Source organism: Anolis carolinensis, chromosome 2 (assembly GCF_035594765.1).
Source record: "Anolis carolinensis isolate JA03-04 chromosome 2, rAnoCar3.1.pri, whole genome shotgun sequence".
NCBI lineage: Eukaryota > Metazoa > Chordata > Lepidosauria > Squamata > Dactyloidae > Anolis > Anolis carolinensis.
The window spans coordinates 289,627,552-289,648,653 of record NC_085842.1 but is presented as its reverse complement, the minus strand read 5'-3'; the positions used below and the strand labels follow the sequence as shown (position 1 = coordinate 289,648,653).

At 36.5% G+C, this 21,102-nt stretch overlaps 2 protein-coding genes across 4 annotated transcripts in view; one reads left to right on the top strand and one right to left on the bottom strand.

Annotated features, from left to right (window-relative positions):
- The window catches only part of lhfpl2 (LHFPL tetraspan subfamily member 2), a 109,840-nt gene extending 103,781 nt beyond the window's left edge, over window positions 1-6,059 (top strand). For all 3 annotated transcript variants that reach the window (XM_008102920.3, XM_008102918.3, XM_008102917.3), the window contains one exon: window positions 1,698-6,059. In XM_008102920.3, coding sequence (XP_008101127.1) covers window positions 1,698-1,954 — 257 coding nt within the window. In that variant the 3' untranslated portion in view covers window positions 1,955-6,059. The remainder of the gene's footprint in view (window positions 1-1,697) is intronic.
- A 1,726-nt stretch (window positions 6,060-7,785) lies between these two features.
- The window catches only part of scamp1 (secretory carrier membrane protein 1), a 59,938-nt gene continuing 46,621 nt past the window's right edge, over window positions 7,786-21,102 (bottom strand). Inside the window, exons 6-9 of the mRNA XM_062972351.1 lie at window positions 18,735-18,894; window positions 17,463-17,564; window positions 14,019-14,136; window positions 7,786-10,922 (exon numbers count right to left, since the gene is read on the bottom strand). Coding sequence (XP_062828421.1) covers window positions 10,758-10,922; window positions 14,019-14,136; window positions 17,463-17,564; window positions 18,735-18,894 — 545 coding nt within the window. The 3' untranslated portion in view covers window positions 7,786-10,757. The remainder of the gene's footprint in view (window positions 10,923-14,018; window positions 14,137-17,462; window positions 17,565-18,734; window positions 18,895-21,102) is intronic.

Genomic DNA, 21,102 nt, shown 5'->3' with positions numbered 1-21,102 from the left:
ATAATGTAAGCCTTTTACATCATAGGTTTAGTCATAACACCCTCTCTCCAGAAGAGTGAAGTTCTATAAATAAGAATCAGTAGCTGATCCTGTTCAGTTTTTAAATTCAGTATTTAATTCTAACCATACTTCCCTACTAGAAATATTTGAGTGAAGCCATAATTGTTAGAATTGCTGTAAAATAAAGATTATACTGTAGATAAGCTTGTAGTAATTATGCTTGTACACAGGAACATGACGGTATCACTTGCTTGGTACAACTTTAAAGCATTCTGGATTTTCTAGATGAAAGCTATATCAAATGGGAAGCTTGCGACTCAAAATTGCAATTTTCAGACTTTTTTGATGCGGTTAAATGAACAGTAGGTCTCATAATCAGAGGAATTATGGTATATCATACTGACAAAGGAACATCTGATGACATCAGGAAGGGGTTTTCTGGTGTTTAGTCTGTCACAGTTGGTGGGCTCAGAGGGATGAAAGCCCAGTTTATCTTCGTCTGCCCAAGATTAAGCAGTACTTTATGCAGCCTGGGACACAGGCTTTCTGAAAGGAAATGTTACACAATGTTCCCGTTGTTCATGAGAATACAGAAAATCCCTAGTCAAGACTGGCTCATAGGGATTTCAATACCCTAACAAAATGATAAAAGATTGTTCACCTTTTTATTTAAGAAATGCTTGCTAAAGGACTTTTCAGTCACTGGCTGCCATATTTTAAAAAAAACATGCTATTTCATCACTGTTTCAAGCAAAATTAGGGTAGTACTTTTTCCCAGCTGGTTAACATTCTATCCCAGTAATTTAAAAAACTATAATTTACCGGAGCATGTAAAATCTTAATTGCTTTGAATGAGATAGAAATTAGTTCTCACATCTGTTCTTGCCTTGAAGATTTCCAGGAAGCAAACAGCTACTGGCTATGATTTATAACTTTAGGAAAATGTCATCCTTGGGACAGGGGAGAAAAACTAGCAGTGCATTTAATATTGAGAACTATGAGGTGGGTTTGCCAGAAAAAGTAGAATTGGAAAAATTTCAATGCTGTCATTAATGGTATTTGATTTAACATATTTGGTGTACCATAAATGTCATACATCAAATATGTTATTTATATGTTTTTATTGAAATATTTGTGATAATTTAAAGATAAATATATAGACTTTCCTTGGCCATGATTGTATATTGTGGTCTGTATTGCATAGTTTTACACATACTTATGTTACATAGCAAAGGAAATATGGAAACCTGCCAGTAATTGTGAAGATGCATATCAAGATCCCAGTGAGCGTGTTGTATTGTCCATTGGCTTTTGCTTCTTATGGGCAATTGTGGTTGGTTACTGTAGGATTAGATGCTGAATTAGTCAGGCCTTGGATCTGAATCAGCTGTGATTCTTCTGTGCACACTGAAAGCCTTTCAAATCAAGCCAATTGGGGTAGGACAGATTTCTTCAGCAACATACCCCCCATTTAATAAAATAGTGTGTTGTCTTTTAACCCACTGTTCTGCCAAAATCCTGGTGGATCAGTGTTCCAGATAATAGCAATGTTTGATCAACCTGATGTACATTTTAATTATGAAAAACATATGATCCTTGAAATATTCCTTCAAGAATAGCTTCCCTTACATGCTACTTTCAAAAAACGATATCAGTTTATTGCCATTTGTTCTAATTATTCTTTTTCTTCTTGGTAGGTCTCTTCCTTATTCTAGGCTTGATCCTATACCCTGCCGGTTGGGGTTGTCAGAAGGCAACAAGCTATTGTGGACCTTATGCTTCAGCTTATAAACTTGGTGACTGTTCTCTTGGCTGGGCTTTCTACACTGCCATCGGGGGCACAGTCCTGACCTTCATCTGTGCCGTCTTCTCTGCCCAAGCTGAAATTGCCACCTCCAGTGACAAAGTACAAGAGGAAATTGAAGAGGGGAAAAGCCTTATCTGTCTCCTTTAATGATCCAAGAGAAATCTTTTGCATCTCTCATAAGAATTGGTTTCAAAATGGTTTAATAGGTGGACTCCAGTAGGCGGCAGTGGAGACACACGTTTCCTGGAAAGGCAAGCCTTATAGTGTCACTTTATAGGCAAAATAAGAAGAAAATGTTAACTGGTGGGAATTCTGGTAGTGGGTACATTAACATGATGCTACTTCGCACCCTGGTTGGCTTCAGGTTTCTACGAATGATTTCAAACAACTGTGGAAATGATTGACTTTGTGTTCATCACTATGAAGGACTGTGAAGGAATCCTTTGAAGGATATTGTTTAAAATAAATATGTATGCCTCCAGTATTTACAGAAAACGATAGTGTAATCAGAATCGGTGTCAAAGGTTTTAGGCATCATCCTCCAGAGCAGAATTAATTTTAACAAAAAAGCATGTTGTATGCAATAACAAATTGGAAGAATGCCTAGGGAAACAAGTAGGAATTCCAGCTGAAGTTAGCAGGACGGGTTTATAAGCAATACCTTAAGAAATATGTGAAACATAAAAGTTACAGCCTAAATATGTAGGGGGCAGGAGTAGCCAAAGTAGGCCTTCTAACACAGGAGAGTAGCATATGGTATTATTGATTTCTCTGTATAAATGTAGATGGATAAAGGAGGTCTTAGGGCCTAGTGTATATCACACCAAATGTGTGCCTATAAGACAAGATGTTGCCCCTAAACTTGCAGGGACATTAGTAAGTAACTGTCTCCTCTCATCCTTTGGAGTACAAAATGTCATAAGCTTATCATACTAGAAAACTGTGCCTGAAGAAGCCACAGTACTACCTAATGGTATTTCTTTTGAAATCTCTTTTTGTGTTGTATTGCACCGTAATGGAGCAGCAGATGAATTTAGTAGTTAGTGGTTTCCCACAAGTGATCTTCTTGCATTAGTCATGTTAATATGTTTGGTGATTTCCCATGCATTTTTGAAAACACATTGAAAAGATGACTAATACCCTGATGTTCAGTTGTTAGATTACCCTTATTATTAACATTGATACAATATGATCCCCATATCTGTGGGACCAATGCCTGCAGTTTCATGTACCTACATCAAAATATGTCCTCTTTGGCATTTCCAAAATCCTCCAATGCTTCCACTGAAGTAATTTCTTCAATAATGTTTGCTATTTGTTGTTTTAACTTAACTGTGGTAAGTTTGGGAAAGTATCCACTGTGGATATGAGGGTCATACTTACTTTATATTATACCTTCCGGTAGACAAAGGACACAGTAGTTGGGAGGCTGCTAGATTAAAATGCTCAAACCACTAATGATAACCACTTATTTCTACTATATTTTCTAAAAGGAAAAAAATTGGATGAAAAGGAATGTAATTTGGAATCTACCCTTTAACTCAGGATTATAGTGCATGGTTGCTGCTGCTTTAACCACTGCTACATGAACTCCAATAAGGCACCTGTGAAATTAACAAGTAGGAATTACAAACATATGCATTTTGTATGATGTTATCATCAGTGCTGATCTGTTGAATGCCAGAAGTGCTGTGGGTACAGTCAGTTCACAAAAGTCAGGCTGCCTCTAAGATCAGATGCTACAGCTAACACCATTATTGGTGGTCACGAATGTGTGGATATTCTTCCCAAAACAGAAGCATGAGAGAGCTCTGCTACAAAGAGGCTACCAAAACTTAGCAAAGAGTATTAAAAGGGGGGGACTCATACCACTATAACAACATAGTTTACTACACCAAAATGTTAACCCAGCTATCTTTAAATTCTGTATTTACCAGCTCCTCCCACAATATTCCCAAAACATGTCTCCCTCCCCACCACCAAGACACTTGTCGAAAAGCTTTCACAAGGAAGACTTACTTGTGATCAAAGACAAATGCTGCTTGCTATTCTGGACTAACATTTCCCAGGGTGAAAAACATGGCTGGTAGGATCATTTAGCAGGTCCAAGCTGGATACTTTCATGCTACTACAATACTGGGAGGCTGCAGTACAAAGTCCTGCTCAAACCACTCAATGTGTACATTTATGGTTGTGTGATTTGTTCTCATTGCTAATACTGAAACAAACACGCCTGATTGAAACATTTTACCACTGAAGTTAGAATAACCAGTAAGAGTTATTCAGATGTTTACATCAAGAGCTGCCTTAAATCATCACAGGGTATGGTTTTACCACATTTTGCAAAGGGAACGTGCTTGTCTGAAAATGCCTCCTGTAAATATTGCTCTTTAGATCCAGGTGTGTATGCACCATCAGTCTGGCTGTGCACTAAATGGCACTTCTTTTTTGAAAATACAACGTAATTGTTGTTAAACTTCTCTCTCAAAGTGCCATGGAATGTTTTTTTAAAACTAAATTAAAAGCAAGTGCATAAATCAGCCAAGAGACACAGAGCAGTTGAAGGAGATTGCTTTTATGGAACAGACTAGTACAAGGTGCTCTTGAAAAACACCTGTCTAAAAAGAACTTGATTCAATAAACCACTAGTATTTTTGTATTCAGTCTCCTACATTTCAAAGTTTCCTTTTTGTCAGGGTTCCAATATGAATATATCAGCTTACTGAAATGCTAATTTGTTGTATTAATTGAACAAATAAATAATATTTAAAAAACAGATGGGGAGGCATTCATTAAAAGATTTTTAAGTATGATGTTCAGGGAGATGGGAGAAGGGAAATCAGCTTCTACCTTATTTTCTTTATTTTCTACATTATTTTATTTGCATCCATTCCACTGATGTTCGGATTTTGTGTATGGTGTTTTTCTCTTGAATAGACTTGAAAAAAGATAGTGGATCAAAAAGGCATGGTAACTTAGAAATCACACACACAATGCAAACTAGGCCCAGCTAAATCTTAGCACATAAATTAGAGAGATAAACATGTACTTTTGCTCCTTTCTTAAAGACTGCCTTACCCTGTTTGCATTAGTCACCACAACCTAAAACAATTGCTTGTCATAGTCTAATAATGGCTTAGCTATAAACCTGATTTTCTGTAAGTGCCTCTAAGATCAGAAAGTTCATGGCGAGGAAGGTACAGTTTAGCCCCTTTCCTATTGTAACAGATATTAAGGGACAAAGCTTTCCTCTGTTCTGAAGCTTTCCTGGAATCCAGAGGCACAGTCCCATATAAAGGATTTTACATACAGGATTTGTAATTTAATAGAACTAAATTGATACAATTAAGACCTCAGCTTCTACATTTAAGTCAATGCATATTTTAGCAACCAAACATTGGCTTTATCTATCTATCCTACACAATGCACAGTGTTCCTTTCTTACAGGTGGGATATATTCTAGATTGATTCCAGTTTGTGATTTGTGAGTGGGGTGGTGGTACATCACCTTAAAAAACCAAAAATACAACCATTACACTTTAATTGTTTTATCCGCTGCTACTAATACCATCTCATACTTCCTTGGATGAAAGATCTGTTGCCATCTACTGAGGTAGCTTCATGATGTGCGCCTCAAACTACCATGCTTTTGATAAAAGTGTCCAAACAAACACAACACTGCAATTTAATCTGCAGTTTTAATCTCTAAACAATTCCTGCAAAAAGTGTTTCACATTCCTCAGAGGCTATGTACAAGATAACTGTGGGTTAAATCTTTTTATAAATATATGTTCCATTGCTCTTTCCAGAGAGTAAGAAATTTAAACTCTAAACTGTGTATATGTAATGTGCAATAAGAAGTTTAGAATATGAATGGTTTGAAAGGGACAAGAATGGGAAAGCTTCTATGGACAAATAAAACTACTATGATGCCATTTAACATTAGAAATTAACTTTGTGCTATAAAGCCTTCTTTGAAAGAAGGCAAGGTTAACCATAACTGCAGTGATTGGTAATCTAATTATAGCCTTAACTCTAAATGTGAAGTGTATGCTATTATTTAGCAACTAATGAGCTCATCAGCAAAAAGAAAGAGCAACTGGGGGGCGGGAAGGGGGAGACATTTGATGTGCTGCAGTCGAACAAACTCAGTAAGGAACACTGAAGTTGAGTTGGACTGCTAATTTAATTTGTCTACAATATAGTTTGTTTTGTTTGTTTTTTTGCCTAATAAACAGTTATTAACCCCTGATGTTAACAAGTAAATCATTTGCAATTTTGAACTGGTATTATTGGCAATTTGAAAGCTGTTCTGAGTGCCTTTGTAGCTAAGGAGCAGGGTAAACATTCTATAAATAAATACATATCAAAATTCATCATTCTGAAAGCCACGTGGCTAGGTTATCTGTAAAACAGAAGATAGAAACTACACACATTGTTGTGGTTCCTGACAGAAAGGAGACATAGAAAATGGAGATAGAAGGTAAAAGCTCTGTCTTCCATTACTGATATGTAAAAATAAGCTAAGGTTGAAAATAACAAGCTAACATTATTTCATAAACTTTTTAACAAGGAAAGACAACAAACAGGAATCTACCTATTACTGACATGTCATTGTTCCCAAGTGTATTACTTATGCTCCAAAAAACCCCTCCTTTTACTACATCTTTTCGCAACAGTTAACAATTTTATAAAATCAAATGGAAATAAATCATTAAAATTTATAAACAATGTATACCTTATATCACTTTTCTTAATTCTTATACACATTTAAACAAATACATTTTGAATAACTTAACAATGGTCTAAAATGCTGCTTTTATCAACATAGAATTTATAGAGTGGGGACTAATTTTGGATGGGAGGGAAACTCAAGAATCTTCCCTTTCAGGCTGCCCTCCTCCAACTTACTTTTGCTAATGGGAACTCTTCCAAGAAAGTTTAGGAAGAACACTGTTTGACAAGGGAGGAACAGGTTGTGTGTTTCCAAGTTTAATTACTCCCAAATAAGTAGTGGTTGTCAATCAGGTGCCTTAATTAAACATGCTGATCATAGTGAAACATTTAAATTTATGTAACATTCCAAATAAAATAAAAATGCATAGGTAAAGTGTGACCTACAACCCTTCCTTACTGTAGTGATGTCAGCTCCCATCCCCATGCCCAGGCACCTGCACTTAGCCAAGCAGAGACATCGACTTGTCTGCACAAACAACTACAATTGTTGAGACCGTGCAAACAGTGCTACATGACAAGAGCTGCAAGGATCATATATGCAAAGTATTGGAGACAATACTATGATATTACTAATGATACTATGAAACTCTTTCAAGTCAAACCTGGGTGAAAGAAATAAGTGAGCAGATATCTGCTTCCATCACAAGCTCCATCACAAGATCTGAGAATTCTTGGGCTGCCTTCACCATCTCGCTGTCACGCAAATCTGAAATACCTTTCCCGCAAGCAAACTGCAACACAATAGTTATAATTTATAGAATGACACAAGAGTTACCACAGAAGAATAACAGCCCATGTCTGGATTGAAGAGGATGATGGGAATGCTTCCCTTGACATGAAAATAGTGTCTATGAAATTGCTGTATGCACAGAAAATGCAGTCATATGCACAGAAAATGCCCATTTCAGCCACAACCTGGAGAACTTCTAAAGCTTAGAACAAAAGGTTTATAAATGTCTAATGCAACTTTGGCTTCCCTTGCTATGGCACTCCTTAAAGCCATATCAAATATACCTCTACATTTAGATTTAGCCTACTGTGTGGTGCAATACAACAGCTTTTTGAGAATGGAAAGACAAAGAAAAGGTGCCACTCCTGTACTTGAGGTGCAGAGCTGGTTCTGTACTACTCTGTCTTCTGGTTGCTATCTTTGTTGATGCATTCTGTAAAGATCAACAGAGTAAATGATCTTGCACAGCAGCAGACAAAATGATCCTAATATAAAAGACAGCAAGTAACAGTCATTTTCAGAGGTTTAATTTTACTTCCAACAAATTCCTGGACAAATTTAAAACTTGTAGATTTCATCAGTACTGACAAACCATTTTCTTTTTTAAAAGCTTCCAATTTACATCACAGAACCAAAACACTGCATCTATTAACTGGGTATTTCCTTAAGAACAATCCCAGTTCTAACTGTACTAATAAACTGTTCCAGTAATTGACACGGGTTTCCCACTGCAGAAGGTTACAGAATCTATATACAGAATACAAAAAACTCCCTGACCCAGCTTTAATAGTGCATAGTTACATGTAGAACAAGAACATGGACGGGGTGCATATCCAGTTGCACATCCATATAAAGTAAAGCATTGCAGTGGGAACCTTTCATTTAGATGAGCATCCAATTATGGGTGTCTTCCTGCACTTCTGAATTTTTGCTATATCTGCATCCATACTCTGTAACTTATATATGTAACTAACTATACAAGACTAAAGCTGGATCAGGGTAAATAACATGATTTTTCTGTACATTTTAACCCTCTTTCATTCCATCTAACCTTTAAAAAACACTCCTAGCTTGTTTTTAAAACTATACAGAGCAAACATTCAGGAAACATGTTTATTCTATGTCACTGAGTTAATACAATAAATATGCAAAACCTTTGAACTATCTAGACATGCAACATCAGAAGATCTGTGTGCATTTCTACAGAACCATGACATTCACCATGATGGCAAAGCATTGTTAGTAATTTACAAATATACAGATATCCCTCAGATAAATAACCCCAATGCCAAAATTATATAAATCAGACTACTGATGATCCAGTGTTGAAAATCAATCTGAAATAAACTTTCCACAACTGGATACTACAAAATGACTTGTAGTGGGCACATATCTCTTCATTGATGTTCTTTAGTAACATCAATATCTTAACATTTTTAACATACAACAGCCTTCTGCCAACATGAAAAATCAGAAGTTGGGGGACAATGGAAATTTACTCTAGCACTTCTGATCAAATGTGTTGGATTATTTTTCCAGAGGTTTGTAAGAATACTAACAGTCAGCCGACGTTAAAACATATTTTCTGGGGCTGGCATAACTGACAAAACTATTGAAAACTAGATCTCCGTTTATATAATTCAAGTTTCAATCTGCTTTATCCCCTGAGAAAAAATATTCAAGAACCATCTTTTTGCAAACCATTAATAGTTTTCCCTCTCAATATAGTTTAAAGAATTAATAACAGGACTACTTATGTACTGAAATAAAAGTACATAAAGGTTGTGAAAGCAAACACATTGACCTTATTGATCAAGAAATATGTGCCCTGATTTTTAAGCTACATCCATAATTTTACTTACCCTTTACTTCATATGAAAACTAAAAATTATTTATACAAATAATCCTCACATTTTACTATTTATAGGTGTAACTAAACAGTTCTAGTTTCCTCATTGTTTTATTTTGTAATTACAGATGAGTATTTTTCAAGCGTTAGCACAAGATATGCTCCAAGTTACCACCCAAAAGTTTGGATGCCTCACAATACCAGGTGGGGGGAAATTATCAAAAACTGAGTCAATTAGGACTCGGAATGTTATGCTGATGAATTAAAAGCCACCAAGAACCTCTGTACAACACATTGTCAGCTGATCAATGCTGGAAACTCTTCCTCAGTTTGCATTGAATACAATGCATTTATTCAGATTAAATTATACACGAAGGCTGAAGTATGTTAAAAGATTTCATGTACATAATTGAATGTCAGTTTTTAAAAGCCTGATAAGTTTGCTCTGAATTTGCAAGACCTTAGCAGGACTGTTACTAAAAAGTAATGCCAACTTGATGGCATGTAACAACAAAGTACAGTAGAGTCTCACTTGTGATTACGATTTAAAATTTAAATGAAATATTGTATATCCAGATGCTTACAGAAGCAGTAAACACTGTGACTGACAAGGCTAAGATTCAGTACCATTGTTAAACACAAGTGCACATTTTTTTAAAAAAAAGTTGGAATTCTTAAACACAACAAAAAATTCCACGGCATTTTAACAGGTCAAGAAGGACTACTAATAGAAGTGTTCCAGATACTGGTTAAAAGCATATTTTTAATGAATACCCTGAATTCCACACTACATCCATGATTTTAAAAGTATCTTAACAGTATGTTTTCCAAAGTCATGAATACTGAATTTAAAATATAATTGCTCAGCTCCAATTCAACGTAATTAACGCCTCTTCATCTTCTTCTGGTGGAACACCTGTGCTCCAATATTTCTCAGTTAGAACACCTTACACCATGAAAAAACAAATTCCCAACAAACACTATAGTGATAGAGACAAAATCTGGACTAAAACAACAGCTCAGCATGGTCAAAACTGTTTCATGCAAACTCAGATGTTTATCAAAAGATTTATTATCCTAAAAAAGAATTTACATTATCTAGCATACTTATTTTAAGCTTACATCTGTCCTTCATCAGCTGCTGAAGCTATAAAGCAGCAGCGGCCAAAATTTCTTGATCAAAACTATCAGCTGCCCTGTTTCTTACTTAAGAAAGTAGGGAAGCAAGTTATTAGAAACAACAGTATTTAATCCAAAGTGCTTGTCTCAAGTCAAAGTGAATGGTTCTGGAGAAAAAATTTCAACCAGAAAAAAAGCCAAAAATCTCATTAAAATTGACCTCAGGAGCTGCCAATCTTTTTCAGATCTACAGTTGAAATTGTCACCAAATATAGGGTGCCTTCAAAAATATGGAGAAAAATAGAACCATTTTATGTCAATAGTAGTAGCCAGGAAATATGTCCGAATAAATATTTTGTCAAGGAATGGAACAATGACCTTATCCTGTTTAGCTCATGCACAGCTTCAAGAGACATACATGCTGTGTGCATTTTTAACACAAGTCTTCAGGGAATATAAGTGACTGGAAAATAAAATACAGCCAGAGAGTTGTAGTGAGTTTCATCTCTTTTTCTCTATATTTGGTTACCCTTAAAAGCATTTTGAGCTGCACTAGTAGCTGCTGTTGATGCTGCATTGGCTGCTGCAGTTTGTACAGTTTTGTTGGACATCACCCCTGTTGCAAATTCTTGTTGGGCTTTCTCAAAACTTGCTCCAGTTGTGCGATATAGGCCATGCACCTATGAAGAAACCAGAAAAAAAAATCATAGTGAGAAGTGTTTTGTGATGGAAGACAATGTCTACATTTTATGTAGCTTTCCGCAGGGTTTCTTAGGCATCAAAATACTTAAGAGGCAAAATAATGGAAATGCTGAAGACTAAGAACTAGCATATTAAATCATAGTCAATTTATATTGCAGATGATTTAACTTATATGATTTGGTACAACATGATGATGCTCGTGCAAACAAGGTTTCCCTGTTGGGTTCCTTCATATTCATATTATTACATTCTGCCTACTTCCAATCACCTAATTGGAAACCATTGGCAAAACACTGAAATGCAAAATGTGATGACACAGAAATATGGATAAGCAATGCTTCAAATTACAAGGAAGAACTTGGCTTTATCAACAGGATTATGGTGTCCAGATCAAGTGAAGCATCAGTCTATTCAACTTTATTCAAGCTTTACCTGGAATACTATGTTCAGTCTGGATCCTACAAGGCTAATGATAAACTGGAATACGTCCGGAACATTATGACCAAAATGGCATAAGATCTGCAAACCAAGCCCTATGACAAAATGGTTCTGGGAGCTAGTATGTTTAGCTTGGGGAATAGAAGACTGAGAAGTAACGCAGCAGGTCTTGAATATTTTCTTTTTAAAAAACCCTGAAAATCCCTTACCTAGATGACCCTTACTCAAAATCTTGTTTTTCCATGAAAGTGTTGACAGGATATGTTCTGCCTAACATTTGATAAAATCTATATTTCTAATATTGTGGGCTACAGTTGAAAAACGGCAGCATTAAAAATAGATTTTTTTTATATTTTCAGGATTCCTCAGGACTAAAAACTATAATGGATATCTTTAAATACTGGCAGAGATTCAAATGAACCAATTAATTGAAATTCCAAGAAAAATGATTCCACCTAAACAGGAGAATCCCATGTGAGTGAGAACTGCTCAACAGTGGAGCAGACTACCTTTAAGGGTGGTGGAACCACCTTATTTGAAGCCCTTTAAACGGGTTGGATGAGTATCTTTCAGATGTGCTTTAATTTTGCATTCCTGCATGACATGGGGGTCAGACAAGATGGCCCTTGCAGTCCCTTCTAAGTTTATGATTATTTTTGTATTGGTATATAATGTATCATTGCTTCCCAAATAAACAACTAGTTCAATAAAATTCAATGCAAAGTTCTATCCAATCATTAACCCTAATGTGTACACATTTAAAGAGTTTTTGGAGCATCGAATTTAGAATCTTTCAGTCTCTATAGACTTTTCAGATTTCTACTAGGTATTCCATTCCTTAAACCTATAATAGGAAGGTTACAATCAACATAAAGCAAGGCAAATTCCTTGAATGTCTAGGCTCTTAATGTTTCTGGTTAGCTAAGTACTTTTAAATGAAGGCCCCCATCCCATGTATCTATCCACAATGATCAAAATACCTTCCTTATGAATAGGACCAACCTCCCAATACTGATCCAGGCTTGTTGGCTGGCTATGATTCTAACTGTATAGTAGCTACAGCTCTGAATTTGCAAGACCTTAGCAGGACTGTTACTAAAAAGTAATGCCAACTTGATGGCATGTAACAACAAAGTACAGTAGAGTCTCACTTATCCAACATAAACGGGCTGGCAGAACATTGAATAAGTGAATATGTTGGATAATAAGGAGAGATTAAAAAAAAGCCTATGAAACATCAAAATAGGTTATGATTTTACAAATTAAGCACCAAAACATCATGTTATACAATAAATTTGACAGAAAAAGTAGTTCAATACGCAGTAATGTTATGTTGTAATTACTGTATTTACAAAATTAGCACCAAAATATCACGTAATATTGAAAACATTGACTACAAAAATATGTTGGATAATCCAGAACATTGGATAAGCGAGTGTTGGATAAGTGAGACTCTACTGTAGTTGTATATATGAAGTCTGACCTCTAGTGGTTACAACAAACAGCTACAAACATATTTGAATGAAACTTGTTTGGATAAAATGAGAAATGGAATCGTATCTATCAATCTGGCTATCTCATCTATCAGTATCCATGCCTTGTTTTGTGCTTTCTTCCATAATCTCTCTTCAAATGTTCAACTCTTTCACTTTTTGGAGATTTCAGACTTTCTCAAAAACTCCAATGTTTGGATAAGGCTGTAGTGCACTTTTAAGGATCTTTGTTAGCCCCTAAATAAGAACTGCTGCCCTAATGCTAATATCTCCTTTTGTTTAGTAGGATGGTTCAGTATGTGGCGACTAGGCAATTTCAAACATTCTAGGGAAAACAGATTCGGGTAAATTTCAAGCTGATTTTAGACAAAAGGCAGGACTGAAGCAGCCTTATTGGCTCTAATTAACTAATTCTAGGTATTCTTGAATCTCCTGGTTGCTTTTTCATATCATGGCTCACAGTACAGTTCTATGAAATAGGAGAAGGAGGAGAAGGAGGCATGGTTATGGTCAGATCTGTCCGTGATCTGATTCCAGACTACAGGTCATCCTTATGGCTATCAGGCTGTAAACTGCTACAAGTGTCCACACCTTATTCCTCATGTCGTTCACCATATATGTTACACCAGTAGGTGAGAACATGAGAAGTCTGAGGTTCAGGTGCCATCAGTATTCTGGCAATAGTTCTATTTCTCCTTATCACTGGAGTTAGTTAAGGCCATTGGGTGTTGAATCAGTGTCCAGATGCTAAAATGGCCTGGATGAGAATCTACAAAGGGAAGCTAAATCCCAATAGAAGGGAAGGAGGCTCTGTGGATAGTGGTTCCTAACATTACTCCAAATTTTATTTCATATACTTCTGAAACTATCTAAAACAAAACAACACTGGGCTAAGCATTCCTACTATAACTGAAGAAATCTGGAAAAAAGAAAGAAGTTAAGCAAATTCCAACCTGAATTAGTTCACAATTATTATAATACAAATTTTAATAATAAACTAAAATCCAGTATCTAATCCAGTGTCAGGTGACAGACTTTAGAAAATGCATATTAAGAAAACATTTAACAGACACATGATTAACATGCACATATGCATATACACCCCTATCAATAGTGAGGATTTGGTACATGAAGAGTACTGACCTTTTTAAACATAACTAGTGAGATTACGGCAGACGCTGTGAAAAGTGCGGCTATGATTATCATCATGATGCCTACTGGGATACTAAGGTTAAGCCCAGTGAGAGATGAAATCCATCCACTGAAGAGAAAAAAAGAGCTCATAAATATTTGTATACTACAGACTTAATAACAACAACAACAACAACGACTATTTATATCCCACCACCATCTTCCAGAGGGACTTGGGGCGGCTCACAAAACACTCAAGGTGTGACATAAAATACAAAATGCAACAAGTACAAAACAAAAGATAGGCAATAAACAGTAAACACAACATCATAATTTCACAGTACCCCCTGGTAAAAACAATAAAATACAGCAATTGCTGTAGATAAAACAGCAGTCTTCGACCTCAGAATTGGACCCATTACTATTGTTCTTTTCACCAACATTCTTTCTCTCTGTGTGTGTCTGTAAATGTATAATTTTACCATTCAGCCTCCCAATATAGACTACAGGAAATGGGGGCGGGAGACAAAACTTTTTGAAAAACCTCATTCTGGTAAGAAGTAGCTCTGCATATATATTGCAGACATAGGGGGAGTTCGTAACTGACAGAATTCAAAACTTTGCTATTTCTTATATGGTATGTAAAGTAGAGCAAAATACACCTGCGGGCGCATTTGAAATTATATAACTCTTCCTGGCAGGTATAAAATGCTGTCAATTAGTAGAGTATATTACTACCCGGTTAAGCATTATTTTAATCATATGCACTCTCTTTGTGCATACCTTAAATCCCCTATTGACTAATGGTGACCTCATTTTCTTAGACAAGGAGGCTTGATACTGCATTTTCCAATTTTGCAAAATCAAAAGGAAAACATAGGAAAACATTTTTTCCTAAGGTTTTATACTTTCAGAAAAATTTACATTTATAAAAGTAGACTTGCATACACACACACACACACACACACACACAGAGAGAGAGAGAAATTCCATGGGCCAAATTTTATTAAATTTATAATTAGGGAGCTAGAAAAAGTGACTAGAATCCATGTTGCCTTATCCTTTACAGGCAGTCTCCAAGTTACAAACATCCAATTACAAACAAACGACTTATGGATAAGAATGGGGCTGAGACAACAGGAAGTGAGAGAAATCTACCCCTCAGAAGGGAAATTCATTCCTGAGAGTTATCATGGGGAAAAGTTGTCTCCACTGAAACTTTCTCACCAATTCTTGTTTCTACAACAAGCCATTTTCATCACAGGGACAGAAAGTGAGGTAAAATCTTCTGAACAGGGGCACAGACAGCAAAACGAATGTCACAGGAGTGTTAACCCTTCCCTCTGCTATCCAAAGTGTGTGTGTGTGTATATATATGGCTGAAGTTGTGCTTTTAAAATGTTCCGATTTCTATACACATTAAACTTAAGACCAAACCTACAGAATCTATCTTGTTCGCAACCTGGGGACTGCCTGTATTTCTTACAAATCTTGGACATCTGTGTCATCTGGGTCACTGTGTCACCCCACAGATTCTGACCAATATTTTTTTGGTGTCAAGCACTGTATATCACGAGGTTTCCATTTTTAAAAGGACATGTGCCGTAAGTGGTGCTGGCATGAGATTTACCTTTGCAGCAATGCAATGTAATTAAAAGCAAAACCTTTCTAGAGGACTATTGGTATACAACTTGACTGCACCATTTATACATGTTTTCACAAGAGACATACATTACAGCATATGAACTACTAATGGAACACCACTCGGAAACAGGAGAACTCCATACAACAAGCAATCAAAGGCCGGTTAACACCTCACAAACAGATAATGCCTCCAGGCAACAAAGGCCAGGATACCTCTATGCAGATATCCTCACTGACTGACTTTGCAAACCTCATGGCTACTCAAATGCTAATTCAAGCTTGCTGGTTGCAACATTCACACTTGCTTTAAACAGACAAGGGTTCTGTCTCTTCCACCCTGGTTATTCCACAGGTATATATACACTACACTTGCCTCACTGCTAACAGAACCTCTGGAGATGTCAGCCACGAATGCGGGCGAAATGTTAGAGGAGAGAATGCTGCTGGAACATGGCCATACAGCCCAAAAAACTCGCAGCAACCCACTACTAATGAGCCTGCTATTAATTTCAGTAAGTTCATATGCTGTAACTGAAAAGCCGTAGAACATATCAAAACTGGAAAAAGAAAACAGTTTAACCAAGTGTGAAAACCTGTAAAAGCCACATGCATTCTAAACAAACTATGTGATTCAATATGATTCATTATCTTCTGAAATGTAAACACTGTGTGGGCAGAGCAGCATTACCCTAGAAATAAAAATCACTATCCAATTATCTTTCCAATCACTTCAACTATTTCTTGAATGATCCTGTGGGATCTCTTCTCCCTCATTCATTCCTCTACGTAGAATAAACATAGTTAGGCTTCATTATTTTTTAACTGGTAACCCATGTTGGTACAAATGAACAAAAACTTAAGACATGCCTATTCAATAACCATAACAGTTTGTATGTTAAACTAACTGCACTGACACAACCACTATTACACTAATCTGGGCTCCACTACATAGACAAGCCACCAAAGCTACCATAAGCAACCTCTTGCATATTATCCCTGTGTCCGATTCAAAAATCTGAAAACTCAGTTGCTACAATGGATTTAGATGTTTTTTCCTACTCAAGACATGCTTTTTAGAAACTACTCCACATCACTTAATGCCAAAGTGACTGTTGAGATTTTAGTAAGTCACCTAGGCCTGTAACATTTCTTTTTTGTCTTTATAATTGCTAATACAAGTTCACAGCCACTAGAAACAGCACTATGGGAAGATTACAATCCAAGCAGAGTACAAATATCGGCTGCTGCTGGTCTGAAAAGAGGCAAGGATTGCTTATAAACACTTTTATCCCATAGCTTGACATAATTAATTAAAGGGTGAACAAAGCTTGGAGGCTACATAAAGTTCCTCGGAATTCTCCCAGCATTTTCTTTAAAATCTCTACATAACTGGCAGACAACTACTGATAACAAAATAGCCCAAGCAAAAATGATCATATGGCTAATCAGTAGTCTCTGATAGCCACGCAACAAGGCTAGAAATCCTGTATCTTAAATCATATATTTCCCCTGTATTTTGGGGTCACAGCGCCTTCTAATGAACTTTAGATCTGAGATTTTGATATATGGGTCACTTAAAGTGTAAATTCCCTACTATGGGCATCTAGATAATACATTATAGCTATGGATATTTTTAGTAGATAGTAATCAGGTATGTGCTGCTTATAACACAATGATTTTGCTTCACCCTTGCCCCCAACCGACGTAGCCATAAGTAAGTATCCCTCGGTATATTATTAAACTTTGAAAACATGGCATGTTAATCTAACTCCCACCTACAATTAATGCTATATAATAAAGCAGTTGCCTTACCAATTGCCCCATCCTTGGAATCCTGCCGCCTGAAGTACATGTACAGCAAATTGACAAATGTATACAAAGAAGAAAACAAAGAATCTAAAGGAGCTGTCACTTCTGAAACAAAGAGATAAAGAGAAAAAAGTCAAGTATTTATGGTATTTGCCAAACATTACAAAAGGGGAAGCTCAACACCTCGACAAGTAGAGCACAATCATAAATAGAAATGTGAAACATGATACATACAGAAGTACTGTTTTTCATGACTACAGCAAATCCTTATGGAAATAAAACTGTCTACTGTTTGTGATAGCATTCCCAAACCTCAACTATCAATATAATCTGATTAATCTATAAAAAATTCAACACTACTAAAACAGCTAACACTATTGAAATACCAGACTTCAGAAGCAAAACAAAACAATATAAAGTGTCTTGATTCATAAAGCAAGGTAAACTACTAAAACAACCTCGCAATGTTACAGGTAGATTAACAAAAATATTTCATTTGATAATATTGTATTTATTAACATACAACCAGACTCTTTTCACTTTAAATCCTTTCTTATTTGGAGACATGACTTATTCTAAGACTAGAAATATATTTTCTTACATAGCTAGTGTTTAGATAAAGCAGGAATCTTACTGTCTCCAGGACAGACCACTTATCTTATTGTCTATCAGACCATATTCATGGCCCTCCTCTTACCCACTTTTCTCCAGTGAGGGATGTTAGGTTGAGAGTGTATGACTGGTACACAATAGTTCATACTGACTCTCAAATATTAGACTTATTTAAAAAATGTAATAACCTGTAGAACTCTGTAAAATAAATGCACCAGTGTTGAAAATAGTAAAATAAGTGATGGCATGAACTAAAATAGTTGTTAATATGACCTTTTATACAGGGTGTTTGAAAAAGAACTCCCTATTCACCATTTAATTTAAATGGTGAATAGGGAGTTCTTTTTCAAACACCCTGTATTAAATGCAGAACAGTATATTTAAGAATGAGATAGATACATATATATTTTTGACTGCCCTATATTCATCTCGCAACTTACCATTCTATTTTTAAAAATCACAACTATGTTTGTAAAAAATCTAATGCATATGTTTTTTCTCAATTCATGCTTTGAAAGATGCTATTACTTGCAACCAACATTATACAAGAAATCACACTATAAATGATGAAACACTTATTTAAGTCATTAAAGATTTTAAAATAGTTAATTTCTGTATGTATTTTAATACTACTGTTTTCACATGGTTGGAAGTACTGTTTACCTGAAGGCTCCGTAAAGTGGTCTGTACCAGCAGACAAAGGAACAGGGTGTGAAAAGTAAGAACCAGAGAATACTCAATCCAAAATCAACTCCTCGCTTAGGATCAAGGCAAAACCAGGCCAGGCATCCAAAGATGTTAAGAAATAGTGTGACTGCATGGACTGGGGGAAAATACAGGCATATTAAAATCAAATAAGCATAATTTCAGAAGTATTAAAGCAATACAAAATCTTAATACATAATCTGTCACCAGTCTTATATCAGCATCTTATTATGTAGCCAGCATGGATAAAACACATTAAATTTAAATTAGATTTTAAACTCTTAAGATTTTGTTACACAAATTTGTTTTCATTAAAACAGGATAAATCTCAAAATAGAGTCTGACAATTATCTTAGGTCCCAGCCTTGAATGGACTTCTTGGAAAATTCCAGTGTCCTGTGCCCTTAACAAGAGGGGAGAAGCCTTTTTGACTTTCTTGCTGGAAAGGGTGGTGAAAGATCTTCAAGCTTACTCTAAACACTGCATGCAGTACTTTGGATTTATACAAATACAATGAAGACATTATGTAGCTCTCTATTTAAGTAAGTGAAAGCAAAAACTTATGACTCCTCGCCTAAACCATTATAAATAATTGTAGTACTAGCTATGAGTGCAGTGGGTTAGATACAGTTTCTAATTTCAGTGAGGCAGCATCCTGAGGAAAACTCTCTTGCCAGCAGAAATGGCAGAAGATAATTCACTGATTTTTGTTTCCCCTGCCGTCCTTAGTGCCACTTTCCCAAATGTCCCCAACTTTCAGTATAGGTTTTCATGGAACACAGATTACAGTAGGAAGGGAACTGAAGAAACCTAAGAATATAACAAGAGGGAAAGAGAGAAAATCCTCGTCTATTCTGCCAGCAGAAATGTGTTGCAAAATCAAAATCAGTTAACAGAACAAGTCCTTCTGTCAACAAAAAGCAAACCCAAGATCTACATTTATTATTCTCCCAATTATGAAATATTTGTCTTCAGCTAAAGAAAATAGGCAACTGCTTTCCATCTCATCCAGAAAAGCTATTTTGCTCAGAAACTCAGCTTCAGATATGACTCAAGTGCGTTCTAGCTGCTCTCCCTGCCAACATCTCTGCACTACTTCAGTTCAGTGCCCCAGCTTTCAGTCATTTAAATACACTCATTCACATTGTCGGATCACTTGGCTTCTGCAAGCTACTTTAATCACTATTTTTAAGGTAGAATTGTTGCAATATTTACATAAGTCCAACAGAAATCCTTCAATTCAGAGTTGTTTTTCTGTCTCTACACAGATGTAAAGGAATGATGTTAAAAGGGATGTCTACTGAAAGGCTAGATGTTCTGAATTGCAATCCTAGTAGCATTAATGACTATTTACTGCAAACAAACATTTTACTGGGTTGTATGTCTTTCGGGCGGTGTGGCCATGTTCCAGAAGTATTCTCTCCTGACGTTTCGCCCACATCTATGGCAGGCATCCTCAGAGGTTGTGAGACATGGATAAAGTATATTTGTTCTCAAATAATATACACAGAAATGCTAGACCACTCCAACAACTATCATGTCAGACTACACAGAGAAGCCATTGAAATCCACAAGCATGTGGACAACTTCAGCAGAAAGGAGGAAACCACGAAAATGAGCAAAATCTGGCTACCAGTATTAAAAAACTCTAGAATCAAAACAGTAGATGGGAACCAACACTATGAGGGCAGAGGAGCCCCAAGGATGGCGAATGACTGAACAAAGGATGCCCCCCAGGCAAGAGACAAAACCTTTCCAATGCTAATTAGGGTGATTAACTGAAACATAGAATCATAGAATCATAGAATCATAGAATAGTAGAGTTGGAAGAGACCTCAAGGGCCATCTAGTCCAACCCCCCGCTAAGAAGCAGGAAATCGCATTCAAAGCACCCCCGACAGATGGCCATCCAGCCTCTGCTTAAAAGCCTCCAAAGAAGGAGCCTCCACCACGGCCCGGGGGAGAGAGTTCCACTGCCGAACAGCCCTCACAGTGAGGAAGTTCTTCCTGATGTTCAGGTGGAATCTCCTTTCCTGTAGTTTGAAGCCATTGTTCCGTGTCCTAGTCTGCAGGGCAGCAGAAAATAAGCTTGCTCCCTCCTCCCTATGACTTCCCCTCACATATTTGTACATGGCTATCATGTCTCCTCTCAGCCTTCTCTTCTGCAGGCTAAACATGCCCAGCTCTTTAAGCCTCTCCTCATAGGGCTTGTTCTCCAGACCCTTAATCATTTTAGTTGCCCTCCTCTGGACGCTTTCCAGCTTGTCAGCATCTCCCTTCATCTGCGGTGCCCAAAACTGGACACAGTATTCCAGGTGTGGTCTGA